The sequence below is a fragment of the Pelophylax lessonae genome (genome assembly GCF_965119305.1).
Source record: "Pelophylax lessonae genome assembly, chromosome: 9".
Classification (NCBI taxonomy): Eukaryota; Metazoa; Chordata; class Amphibia; order Anura; family Ranidae; genus Pelophylax; species Pelophylax lessonae.
In genome coordinates, this window is record NC_138776.1 from 87,859,204 (window position 1) to 87,873,902 (window position 14,699).

At 39.4% G+C, this 14,699-nt stretch overlaps 1 protein-coding gene across 1 annotated transcript in view; it reads left to right on the forward strand.

The window, feature by feature from the left end:
• Window positions 1–11,306, forward strand: part of DNTT (DNA nucleotidylexotransferase) — a 542,670-nt gene extending 531,364 nt beyond the window's left edge. Inside the window, exon 11 of the mRNA XM_082267614.1 lies at window positions 11,210–11,306. Within this exon, the coding sequence (XP_082123740.1) occupies window positions 11,210–11,296 (87 nt within the window). The 3' untranslated portion in view covers window positions 11,297–11,306. The remainder of the gene's footprint in view (window positions 1–11,209) is intronic.
• Window positions 11,307–14,699: the final 3,393 nt, after the last annotated feature.

Genomic DNA, 14,699 nt, shown 5'->3' on the forward strand with positions numbered 1-14,699 from the left:
CTCTTTTGGCACTACTTCTCCTGGGGATCACAGTTGTGTACTTTGTTTTGCACTCCTCTGACCTATATTTAGCCCGCTGTCAGCTAACGTCACTCAGCGTGTTCGGACTCGCTGACTGGAGAGATCATGACTTTAATGTTGGGATCCACCCCAGCAGCTGGCTCATCCTCTCAGCGCGCTCCACAGCATGGCCCTCCAGTGAGCACTGGAGGGATGGAGCATAGAGCCAATTACTAGACTTGTGCATGACGGAAAATTTCCTTTAGATTCATTTTCATTCATAAAGTACATAATTTTGTTCCGTTATATTTGTTATGTTAACCTAATTTGTTTTCAGATAATTTGTTATTTCTATAGAGTATAGATATTCGTTATACCGAATCGATTCGTTTTATTGTTTGATTGTTTGTTTGATTTTCAGATAATTTGTTATTTATTCATGATAACGATTGGTAATTTTCAAAGTCGTTTGTTTATTGACACACACAATGAAAATATCTCTTCTGCTGCTTTTTAAAACTCATCTCCTCTGCCTAAATACAATACAACTCCCTTCTCACTCAGTTCTCAGGAACGCACTTTGCCAGTAATCCAAACTCCAGCACAAAATGAATCAGCTGATTGGACTGTAAGGTCTATTTCATTAGACTTTTAACAAAATAATGAATCATGTCGAATTCATTCATAATTATCATAATAATTTATTTTGTATTAGTTGAAATTCATTATATTTTTCTTCAGACATTTGGATGCATCTGAATGTCTGAAAGATGCAAAATTCGGGCGAATTTTGATTAATTACGAATCGAATTGCACATGCCTACCCATTACTGACACCGGCTCTTTGTTAATTTAACACTGAGAACTAAGAGATCAGCGGCCTTTGATTGTTCAGTATTCTGGTGTAGAGACGGAGGGGGGCAGAGGCAGCATCTGACCAATGCTGCATGCACCTACGTGAGTATGTGTGTTTGTTTTTTTCATATCCCGCACTTCTCTTTTAAGATGGGGAAGCAGGGTGGACTGAGCTGCTAAGAGAAACACTTCAATTACTTCAGTGTTTTGGCTGCGAATTGTAAGAATGAATTGCTGTACAGTGCCTGCAGCTACAGAGATCATTGAAGACTTGTTTTAAAGCACATTTACTGTTTGAGTTACTTTAACTCTTTTGTGTATAGCAGACATTTGAAATGTCCCTTATTTTTGCCAAAGACATAAATAATTGTAGCAAATTGTTAGTTAGGGTAATGTCCATGAATCGTGGTCTCTATTAGTCCTAATAAGAAAATACAAATAATGACAATTTAGGCCTCCCTGTTTCCTCTGCTGGCGATTTTAGTGCTATTGATTATCAATACTCACTATAAAAATGTAGGAAGTAACAAATCAGGGCATGATCTTTTCTAGAGGCATTTGTTCTGCACTAAGTGTAGTTAATGGTCATGTTTGCAGCCACAGAAAGCATTATTTTCAGCCATTGAAATAACAGCATTGATTGGCACAGAGAAGACAAGGGAGTGCCAGCTGCTTTTAAGCATTTATATAAGCCTGATTGATGCTGATTAGAGATCAGCCATAAGCATGTTAAATGCTGCTCTGAATTTGTAGAAATGTAGAGTGCGACACACAATTCCTTATTTACTTCCCCTGTAAGGAAGGCATAAAGAATAGTACTGATTATAATCATCAACTAAACACCTTCACTACTTAAGTGAGGAAAATGGAGAAAGGATAATCTCAAATGAATTTACTTAATGGCACTCACCAAACAAAATGTACAACTTATATGCAGATAAAAGGCAAAAATTATATACAACTGGATCTTTATGGTTCTGGAAAAGCATTGGTTTTAGCTGTCATGCTTTAAATACATATTATTTTCTATACATTTTTTTACCAAAAGTCCCTATTCTTTTATCTCTGTCTATATCTGTCATTAGGTTATTTTTCTATGTATTTTCATATTTCTCCAAACAACTAAGGATGGTTAATTGGCACAAAACAGCTGAGTCTTTTTGAACACAGACGTATGGTAGTTAGATTTCTTTAAAGAAAATTGCCACTTTGACTATTACGGGCAACTCACTGCCACATTATTGATCTTTTAAAGCCATTCATAACTTACCTGGTTCTCTTCCTAGAATGGGATGTGGGGAGGGGGGAAAGTTGTTAACCTTTTGTAAGCTCTGACGCCATCCAATATGGAGTTTGGATTGGGTTTGCAAACCTGGCTTCAGTGAAAATATGGAGCTGTGGCAAAGGTGAAAAATGAGTCCCAGTGGGTGGGTCGTACTTGCAGAAACACCTGGGACAAAATTGTTTTAAAGTTTCCATCCACCTAATTTTTAGCTCAACTGCTGGTAAAAGTTTCTGTTTGTATTGGACAGAATGGAGAAAGGTCATACAGCAGCAAAAAGACATTCTTCAGCAAAGCGATAAAAGGATCACCTCTGCCAGGCATTAATGCAGTTCAAGAGTGAATGATATATGATTTAAAAGTAGGGTCCACTGTGACTGAGTCACCCACACACTCCACTAGGGAGCCTGCTTCAGAACAGGGTTCACTAAGGCCTATACACACCAGCCACCGACATTCCACAGCTCATGCAGAGCTCTGTTCCTATATAGTGTGTATGAATGGCAGGTTATAAATCTTTCACTCACCAGTCACCATAAAAATTACCTATTAATGGCTGGGGACTGATTTTGCACAGAGCCCTGCATCTCCTCCGTAATAACAGGATAGGGCTCAGACAGTCCATCCATCACCTGAGGCTCTTGTGACATGGAAGCCCAGGTCACTTGCCGAATGCTACATAGAGGGAGTCAGCTCTTCATCGACAAGAGGGTGACTTCATCCCTTATCCACCACCAACTCCAACCCAACAAGTTTTGCACTAGTACAATTCTCACTAGGATTCTGTTTTCTACAGTAGGTTTCCTCCATGAGATTGACCTGTTCAGCATTAAGACCTAACAATCTACTGTCCCAACTCACACTGTCATGGATAACAGGCATCTACTTCCGTCACATACTTCAAACAGAGGCTTGATACAATGCCCTTTAACTCACAATTTCAGAGTTTCATATAGGAAAGACTCTTTAATAATAAATTCTTTCAACTTAGTAATAAAAGATAAGTCCACTTCAAGTGGCAATGTAGCTCTTTCATATCCAGGATTGTGGGGTGCCATCCTGTGGTAGAAGACATTAGTTAGACACTCAATTCTTGCCCACATCTAAGCCTATCCATTACCATCAGCCTACTGACCACTAGCTAAGCTCCACCCAGGCTTTATAAAGGATCCTGCCAATAAGAAAATTAACCCATTTCCAACAGAGCTATGTGCCAGAAAGAGATATCAGAATCGTCCCTGTCATCACTTTCCGTACCTGATGATGAATTTTCCCACGCTATTGCTCAGTTCTTCAAGTAACTCCATTTCGCTGTCGCTGTTTTCCAGTTCATCTAAAAGTGCTTTTGTGCAAAAAAAACGCAAAAAAAAACGCTTTTTGGACGCCATGGTCCTTCTCTATTTTCCAGGCACAAAGCACTGGAAAAACACAGGCAGGGCACTGGAAAAGTCACCAGGTGCAATCCTGTGCTGAAATGGCATGATACAGTGTAATCTGTTAGGATCACAGCTTGGTATCATTTAATTTGTGTTTTTACACTTTTGAATTTGCTGTTGGTTCCACCCCCCTGCATCGCAACTGGCCGTGCACAGAGCGGGGAGAGAGTGTGAGGATGCTGGGGAGGACGGCAGGGGATCACAGGGAAGGTGAGTAACATTCTGGGGTAATCCCAAGTGTGGATCTGGGTTACTGCTTTTGGTACTGAAAGTTAACCCCGAGCCACACTCGGGAATACTGCCAGGGAGGTTAAAATAATGCAGTGCCGTATCGCAAAAAATGACCTGGTCATGAAGAGGGTAAATCTTCGTGAGGCCAATGAATTTTACTAATACTTTAATCAATGGAAGAACCAAGTACAGTGTACATATTCAGCCATCATTCAGCTTCACAGCTTTATGTTAAAGTATGTGTATACCCTAATAATAAACTTTTCTTATTTTCCGGTAAACGTGCAAATTAACACATTTGGTCCTGATGATCCCGTCAGAAACCTAGTGTTATCCCATATACTCTGAAGTGCTATCTCAAGTAGTATTATCAGCCCGGCACAGATTGCCTTGGAGAACTATGGAACACCCCTATGTTATGGAGATGAAGGGAGGGTTAGGTGTTCTGTAATCTAAAACAAAGAAACAAGTGGACAATCATAACACTGCTCCTCCATAGATATCTATGAGTAGGCGTTGTGACCATGGGACAAGAAGTGTGTTGCTGGCAGAATCACTGTGTGAAAATAAAGGAAAAGAAATCTAAAAATACAAATATAACAAAAAACGAAATTATTCAATTTTTGTCCTTGAATTTAGATATCTCTGAACAATGAAATTGTTGGAGAACTTGTAGGAAAGGGAAAACAGCTGAGGTTCTGTGCCCTATTTGCCTAAATGTGTAAAGATAACATGTTCCTTGTCTGTTTTGCCAGATATTAACCAAACAGATTTTCCATTCATTTGCATAAATAAACTGCAGATGGAATCTGATCTGATGCTATAAGACGATGCAGCCAATTCTTATTTTAGACCCTTTGATAAATAATGTCGGTGCTAGTACAGACATTTAAACTATGAAACAGTAAACCTTTTAGCTGTTCTGTTGACACAAAAGAACTACTCAGAGCTGATGATTGCAGATTAGTACCCGAGCCAGTGTACGGCAATAACAAAAGTTGGCCGCGTTTGACTGATCAAAAGACTAACACGCTCTGATGAATGGCAAAAATTGTTAAACTAGATCTTGAAATGAATGGAACATTTGGCAGACTTTGTGCAAAAGTACACTCAGCTGGTGAAGATTATGCTGAAAATTCTCATCTTGCTTCCATTTTGGTCTCTTCACTTCCTACCTGTAAGAAAAAAAAAGAAAAAAATATTTTGAAAACTGTTGTGCTACCTCCCTAATTCCATTAGAGTGTTGATCTTTCTGCTGATTTTCTTTCATGTAAAATAAACAGCTCAAGAGGAAGAGTGCAAATCTGTATGGCTGCAACTTGTGACTTGTGACTCCCTGTATGTATGCCTCGGGTTAAATGGCTTGACCCTTTAAATAAATGTATTCATTTATATTTTTTTAACCACCATCATTTAACCCCCCCCAACATTTACTGCCAACCTATAACTAAGCCTCATGTTAAATGGCTTAATCCTTTAAAAAAATAATAATTATTGTTTAAAACAAATCAGGGACTTTTTGGAGGACAGGAGGGAAGGAGAGGCACCAAGTCGCAGATAGTGTAGCACAGCTTATTATAAAAAGCACAATTATGCAATACAAGTACACTCACAAAAGGATCTGAGGCAGGTAGGTAGTGACAAGGTGGGATCACCAAGGGAGTCAGTCCAGTCAGTGCTCACGCAGTTGGATGATGAAGCCACCGTGGGAAGCAGTGCAGGAGTCCGGACTTTTCACCAGATGGGTCGCCCCGAGGAGGGAGCAGTCAAGCCCTGTCAAATGACCTGTCAAACCCCGGGACTGTTTGGTCAATGGGGACGCGTTTCGGAGGCAAACCACACCTCCTTCCTCAGCCTATCTAATCAGTTAATCAAATATTGGCTGCAATTAACCCTTTCTATACAGCTCTGGGCTATCACCCACACTTTCCCCATGCTGCAGCCTTCTTCGGGAGTACCAACAGCAGACCTGTGCAGTATTCTGCTGGACAGAGAGGAATGGTCTCCCCGTAACCTGATGCCGGCACTGAGGTTTCCGGTTCCCCAGTAGGGATGATCGAACGGTTCGGGTCGACCATCGGTTCGACCCGAACATTGGGTGTTCGAGGTTCGGCCGAATTTAGAACTTTTTGCCCAAAAAGTTCGGAATTCGGCAACCAGAACCGCCCAAAATGCAATGCTTCATGAAATGGGCTTTAAAAGCCCGTGATTGGACCAGAACCATTAGCAAAAGCCAATTGAGGGGGCAGGAGAATGCTAGGAATGTGATTGGAGTGACTAGGGGGTCCCTAGACCAATCATTAGTGAATACGCCCCCCAGTATATAAGATCGCCCCCGCCATATTCCTAGCATTGTTATACTGGACATGGAAGAGAGTGGAAGCAGTTCTGTTAATTTTACTTTAAAAGTGTCATTTAGCTATTTATTAGTGTGAGGAAAGGGATATGTAGTGTAGTTAGAGTGCTCCTTTACACTTAAGTTAGCTTCAAAAATTTAGTTTCTGTAGGGAAAGTGTTAAGTGTAAGGGGACCGTAGTGTAGTGTAGGGTTAACTGGCAGTGACTGCTATGGCAGGGTGACAAAACCCTTCCATAGCAGGGTGACCGCTATAGAGAAATGATAATTTCTCTGAATTGCTTCGGCACACCCATATGGCTTCTCACCAGCCAAGCATTTTTTATGCTGCAGGGGCTGCCACTGCCAGTGCTTTTTTGAGGACATGTTTGATGTCAGACATGACATCTGAACATGTGTATAGGGGGTATATATACACATATATGTCTGTATATATACCCCTAGACATATATAGGTGTGATAGTAGCAGAAATAAATGCTTGCGCTAATGAAATCATTTACAGTAATATATTTCTGCTACTATCACACCTATATATGGCTAGGTGTCTATATACATATCCAAAAAGTGAAAAGCAAAAAATATTGCGCTAACCATAAAAAAGCTGCTACACCAAACAACTGACAAGAAAATTGTGAATAGCAAAATGTGGAAAAAAGTGCAGCGCTAATAAATACTAGCAATATAAACGTGTATATATATAAACCAAGAAAGGTAAATACAAATAAATAGCAAAATGAATAAAAGTGAACATCAAATCAACAGTCCCATATGTGAAGTGAAAAAAACAGTCCACAACGGTGATAATTGAAGTGCTCACTGGATCCCAACACCAACAAGATATAGAGATATAATGTGCTCACCAGAACGATAGGACTCAAAATGCCATATAGCATATGAGTCAAATCAGCTTGTTGTACAATGGATGGATAATCCGAAAGGGATGACTGAGGTCACTGATGTTGAGGTGAAGAGGTAATAGCAGATATGAACCGTCACACCAGAGAGGCTCTCACTCCGTCAGATGGCCAGAAAGGAACCAAAAAACAAGGGAGCACAAAATAGTGTAACACTGCTAAAATTTTAATTAAATAAAAATACACCAAATTGCACTTACAAACATCTCGTGGTAAAGAGCGTATACAGATGCAAAGGTAGGCTGTCAGCAGCGTGGAAAAACATCTGAACTTGTGTATAGTGGTACTGTGCACAAGTTCTGATGTTTTGCCTGCCTCCAAAAACCCCCAAAAAATGCCAGCAAAAACACACCTGGGCATTTTTTTTTTGACGCTAGCGTTTTTTGGGCATTTTTTGGGGTTCTTTTGAGGCAGGCAAAACATCTGAACTTGTGTATAGTGGTATATATACACACATAATTATATGTATATAGACACCTAGCCATATATAGGTGTGATAGTAGCAGAAATATATTACTGTAAATGATTTCATTAGCGCAAGCATATATTTCTGCTACTATCACACCTATATATGTCTAGGTGTGTATATAAATATATGTATGTGTGTATATACACCACTACACACAAGTTCAGATGTTTTGCCTGCCTCAAAAGAACCCCAAAAAATGCCAAAAAAACGCTAGCGTCAAAAAAAAAATGCCCAGGTGTGTTTTTTGCTGGCATTTTTTGGGGGTTTTTGGAGGCAGGCAAAACATCAGAACTTGTGCACAGTACCACTATACACAAGTTCAGATGTTTTTCCTGACTGCAAAGAACCCAAAAAAATGCCTTCTATTAAACCGGCAAGGTGTTACAGCAGCGAAGCCAACCTCCTGTGCTGAAAGTTTTCTAATACAAACGATCTTTTTTTTATGGTTCTGGACATGCTACAGAGCTGAAACTTCACATGTACACTTTTTAGACCCCCCAAATACTAAATCCAAAGTCAAAATCAAAAAATCTCTTTTTTTTTTAAATTTTTCAATAATTGGCTTTTTTTTTATCAAAAATGACAATTTTTAAGAACTTTTTTTTTTGTGTGATTTTGTGTCTGGGGGTCTAAAAGGTGTACCTGTGAAGTTTCAGCTCTGTAGCATGTCCAGAACCAGAAAAAAAGATCATATAGGTGTTAAAGGAGGGTCCCACATCCCTGTTCTACTGAAAAATTATCTTTTTTTTTTCATGGTTCTGGACATGCTACAGAGCTGAAACTTCACATGTACACTTTTTAGACCCCCAGATACTAAATCCAAAGTCAAAATCAAAAAATCTCTCTTTTTTGTTTTCAATAATTTGCTTTTTTATCAAAAATTACAATTTTTAAGAACTTTTTTTGTGTGATTAATAGTTAATGGGGCATGACCCAGAACCCTAGGCACTTTTTAGGGGCATTTATTGGGTTTTAGGGCTTAAAAATTGTGTTTTTTGATTACCGAAGTTTGGGTCCCATTGATTTCAATGGGGTTCTGAAAGCCGGGCCGAACTTTCGGGAAGTTCGGATGTTCTGGCCGAACCGAACTTTTCAAAAGTTCGATCATCCCTATTCCCCAGAGCGCCACCTTCTTTCTTGAAGACTAAATAAAAAAATAAGGTATTGCTCACAATAGTCAGTTTAATTCCAGACTTTAAGGGAGGGAGATAAAAGCATGTGTGCTGTCAAGAAACAATAAGGATTTGTTGCAATATAGGTAACAATGGATTGTGATTTGCTGCTATGTGCAGCACATCTAGGATAAGGCTAGGCATACATGTGCAAATAAGAACAATCTAATAAAGTCCTCCCTCTGTGTAGAAAGAGGAATCTCCCCTGCAGGTTATTGTATGTTGACATTCAGCATCCACGGCTTTCAGAGAACCTGAACAGTTCAGGAAATGAATAGGACCCGGAGGTTTATTTCACTGGTATTACTATCTTGAAGATTTGATGTTGATGTAAATGATCTAGTTTCCAGGCAGTCAGCTACTACACCCTCCATTCTCTCCTTGGCTTGTAGTGTAATCTAATAAAAATGGAAATTGAAGCACCCCACCACTGTCAAGGGGTCTGATACAAGTCCATTCCAAAAGGTCAATGGGACAATCTAAAAAGCAGCCAACGTGTTTCAGGGTTCCATCCACCTCAAATTTATTGTCTGTAGACCTCCGAGATAGGAAAAATTTCTGCAGCATTGAAGGTTCCAATGAGCACAGTGGCTTCCATCATCTGTAAATGGAAGAAGTTTAGAACCACCAGGACTCTTCCTAAAGCTGCCTGGCCAAACTGAGCGATCGGGGAGAAGGGCCTTAGTCAGGGAGGTGACCAAGAACCCAATGGTCACTCTGACAGAGCTCAAGCAGACCTGTGAGTTTGCCAAAGGCACCTGAAGAACTCTCAGACCATGAGAAACAAAATTCTCTGGTCTGATGAAACAAAGATTGAACCTGAATGGCAAGCGTCATATCTGGAGGAAACCAGGCACCGCTCATCACCTGGCCAACACCATCCCTGCAGTGAAGTATAGTGGTGGCAGCAGCTGTGGAATGTTTTTCAGCGGCAGGAACTAAAGCCTAGTCAGGGTCGAGCGTAAGATGAATGCAGCAATGTACAAAGACATCCTTGATGAAAACCTGTTCCAGAACGCTCTGGACCTCAGACTGGGGCAAAGGTTCATCTTCCAACAGAACAACGAACCTAAGCACACAGCCAAGATAACAAAGAAGTGGCTACGGGACAGCTTTGTGAATGTCCTTTAGTGGCCCAGCCAAAGCCCAGACTTGAACCCAATTGAAAATCTCTGGAGAGATCTGAAAATGGCTGTGCACCGACAAACCCCATCCAACCTGATAGAGCTTGAGAGGTCCTGCAAAGAAGAATGGGAGAAACTTCCCAAAAATAGGTGTGCCATGCTTGTAGCATCATACTTGTAAAGACTTGAGGCTCTAATTGGTGACAAAGGTGCTTCAACAAAGTTTTGAGCAAAGGCTGTGAATACTTATGTACATGAGATTTTTTTGTTTTTGTTTTTGTTGTTTATTTTTAATACATTTGCAAAGATTTCAAATAAACCTTTTTCACATTGTCATTATGGAGTATTGTTAGTAGATTTTAAGGAAAATAATGAAGTTAATCTATTTTGGAATAAGGCTGTAACATAACAGAATGTGGAAAAAGTGAAGCGCTGTGAATACTTTCCGGATGCACTGTATATTTGAAAATTGATCAGTCCAGATGTATGGAGTGCCTATCTTATTTCTTGAGGCCCTAAAATGCCATGACAGTATAAATACCCCTTTTTAGAAAGTAGACAGTCCAATGTATTTTAGTGAGAGGCATGGTGAGTTTTTTTAAGCTGTATTTTTTTGTCACAATTTTTAGTAAAATGGAAAAATAAATAAATTTTGTTTTTTTTTTTACAATTTTTTTTTTTTTTTAAAGTCACCAGAGCAGTTTCACATCATCATATGACTGGTGTGGCAGTAATCAGTAACACTGACTGGTGACAGCATTTTTTTTTAAAAAAAGACACATTTTAATAAAAATAAAATCATTTAACATAATTTTTATTTCTTAGGGTGCGTGAGGTGTGTGACTGGGAGGACGCCATATGGTGTCCACCCAGAACTGTAGTGTTCCCCTGCTTGGCCATCATTTGTCTATAGGTTGGGCAGGAAGCACCTAAAGAGGTCCCATATCATGTATGCTAATAGGTTTATTGAGTTTCTTAATTTTATTTATATATATATATATATATATATGTATGTGTGTGTGTGTGTGTGTGTATATATATATATATATATATATATATATATATATATATATATATATATATATATATATATATATATGTATGTATATATATATATATATATATATATATATATATATATATATATATATATATATATATATATATATAAAATTATATATTACTTTATGAATAGGTATATGTTATAAGTATATTTGTAAAAATTGTTCTACTTTTTGTGTGTTGCTTTATTTTTGATATATACAGTAATGTGGCCTTTTTAGACAATAGACATCTGTATGCTCTGCTTTGTTGTATTTATCAATACAATAAGATTCAAAATACTTTTCTGTGTTTTTTCTTTTTCTCAGAAAATGTTTCTCAAAGCTAAAACAGAAGAAGACATCTTTAAACACCTTGGTCTAGAATACCTGGAACCATGTGAGAGAAATGCATAGCAAAGCAAAATCCATAAAATGTGCATTTTTCATTTTATTTACTTTATTTCATATCATCCTTCTGTCTTCATACCACATTTTTTTTTATCTCACATTCATGAAGTTATTGCATTGTTTTCATGTCCTTCGCATTAACACATACTCTAGCATAGCTTAGATTTACTTTATTAAGACATAAACATGAAGCTAACATACAAGCTTGCTTGCATAAAAGCTTTATAGATAACATTTTCATTGTAGGTGTTTCATGAGCTGAACTGGAAATTCTTGATATAAAAGGATAAACGTACTTCTTTATACAACTTTTTAAGGTTAAAATAGTTGAGTCATTCAGAACCAAGGAAAAAATGTAATAGGGTATTTTTTTTCTTGTAGAAAAGATATTTAAAACTAGTCAGCTTGTAGAGTTGTGATGCCAGTGTTTATGGCGCACCCCCCAGGTTCACAGTCCCTCGATGGTGCCTGCTACTAGTTTCAGTTGGGATATGGGACATGGGCTTTGGGCCTTGCTGGACAGCATTCGTTGCAAAGTACCCCAACAAATACTTCTCCTTCTATTACCCGATCTGGGGCTAGAAGCACATACCAGAGAGAAGATAAAAAACAGAAATGTAGACATTTTAGAAAGGTAAGTAATGGCAGCAAAGTGCCATATACAACCTGTTATAAACTTGCATTTCTGGAAATAAAAGATAATAAGGGGCCCCTTGATTTGGAGATATCCAGAGCCTTGAAATGAATAATGGACTGGACCATGGAGGTGCTAAGTGCTTTTAACATGAATCATGCCCTTATATGCAAATTCAGGTTTGCCTTAAAGGTCCACTGAAATCCAACAGTCTTCTAAGCTTGAGTACTCATTCTTTCAAATCACTTGCTGGCCTATTACCCTTGCTGTTTACCCTAGAAGTAAATTCGGTCTGTGAAACTATTCTGTCCTATGCAACACTACCAAAGTTAAGTGTTATCCCTTACATGATGATTGTAGAAACCATGTCATGGCAGCTCCCATGCTTACAATGGCATCATCTTTAAGGACACATGAAAAACATGATGAAAGACATCATCTACTGGGAAAAGAGATTTCTTTCTTAGACCTAGTAAGCCAAGGACACATTGAGGATGAATTGCCATGTACATGTCACACATATTTAAATTCTTACCAATGTGTTAAAGCCACAGGGACCACAGAAACAATAAATGTTTTTTATACTGGGTTTTTTCTTCTGAAATTGCATTGAGCTGAACCTTAAAATTTCAACTCCAGGCTAATTTTTGTGCTTGGAATATGGTCACCCAACTGGTTTTTTAAAAAAATGCTTACTTTCAATCTGGAGCTGACATCTACATTACTTCTTTTCACCCACAAGATGTTCTTGGTCTTCATTGTTGATTCATAGCTGAATAAAGAAAATACTGTAAATGCAGGTCATTGTGGTTCCATCCCAAACAAGTGATTGGCTGGCGGAAGGCTTAGCCCATATTTTGGCTTTAATACTTTAATTATCTGCATTAAATAGTATTAAAACGTAACTCCACTTTGGTTGAGAAAAAAAAAAAACATTCCCCTCTGGGTGATCTCTGTACATTACAGGGATTTTAACAAACTTTGTTGCAGATTCCTACCTTTTGTTATTCTGAAGAAATCATTGTTTGTTCCTCTGTGCCTCTGTGGGTAAAATGGGAGTGGTTTCCTAATTATCTGTCAGCTGTGCACCTGCAGGGCTCTAATGAGGAAAGCTGCTGGGCCTGTATCCCTTTAGACATGTTCCTATTGGGAGTATCTCACCAAAAATGACATTTTTGTTGCAGGGGATGCCAAAAATATAATTTGTATCTTAGGCAGGCTTCTGGTGAAATTGGTGAGCCAATCATACAAGCAGGAAATTATGTTTATGGGGTGTGGTCAGTACACATTCTGTGTACAGAACAGCTCCAGGTAGCCATATTGCATTGCAATTTCAGAAAACTACAACAGCTGCAGACTGAAAAGGAAAGGTAATTTTTAACCACTTCCCGTCCGCCCTATAGACAAATGATGGCAGAAAGGTGGTTGCATTATCCTGACCGGACGTCATATGACGGCGGCAGGATAATGCGCTCTACGCGCCCCCCGGGGGGCATGCAGAGCGGCGATCGGTGCTGCGGTGTGTCACTCTGACACACCACATCTCCCATCTCGGTAAACAGCCTACTGACATAAGCTGTTTACCATGTGACCAGCTGTGTCCAATCACAGCTGGTCACATAGAAAATAGGAAGTGCCGTTGATCGGCTTTCCTCAGTTTGTGCCTGACAGGCATGAGTAGAGGAGAGCTGATCTGCGGCTCTCCTGACAGGGGGGGGGGGGGGGTCTGCACTGGTAATCAAAGCATTGATTACCAATGCAGACCCTTGGGGGGGGTGCCACTAGAACCACCAGGGATGCCCACCTATGACCCCAGGGATGCCCACCATGGCCACCAGGGATGGCAATCAGGGCTCAAGGAGCCTGCCAGTCCCCTCCCCATCAGTGTTGCCCACTAGTACCCTCCATATCAGTGCTGCCCACCAGTGCCCATCATTGCCCTCTATAAGTGCCACCCACCAGTGCCCATTATTGCCCACCAGTGCCACCTATCGGTGCCCATTAGTGCCAATCAGTGCCACCTATCAGTGCTCATTTGTGCCACCTATCAGTGCCCATCAGTACCATATGCCACCTATCAGTGCCCACCAATGCTGCATATCAGTGCTACCTATCAGTGCCACATATCAGTGCCCATCAGTGCTGCCTATCAGTGCTGCATATTAGTGCCACCCCATCAGTGCCACCTCATCAGTGCCTGTCAGTGCGGCCTCATCAGTGCTCATCGTCATCAGTGCAGGAAAAACTTAACAAAATTGTATAACATAAACAAAATACTTTTTTTTTTTTTCAAACTTTTCGGCTTTTTATTTGTTTAGAAAAAAATAAAAATCCTTGCAGTGATCAAATACCCCCAAAAGAAAGCTCTATTTGTGGGAAAAAAAGGACATACATTTGGTTTAGGTACAGTGTTGCATGACTGCGCAATTGTCATTCAAAATGCAACAGCGCTAATAGCTGGAAATTGGCCTTGGCAGGAAGGGGGTGAAAGTGCCCAGTATTGAAGTGGTTAATAATATTAAATTACAATATGATTTGCGTCGCAATTGTATACGCTATATTGTTTTTCCTTTATTTGCTGATTTTTTTTTCCCCACGAAAGTGGAGTTACTCTTTAATTAAGTAGCTAATACATTGTTCCATGTTTATGTAGAATAGAATGCATAAGAACAAGTGTTCAGATACATAAACTCTGTAGTCAAGAGCCATGTTATAGATAGCTAGAGCACTACATGTGGTTCCTGAGCTATATGCATATATTGTATATGCCTTGTA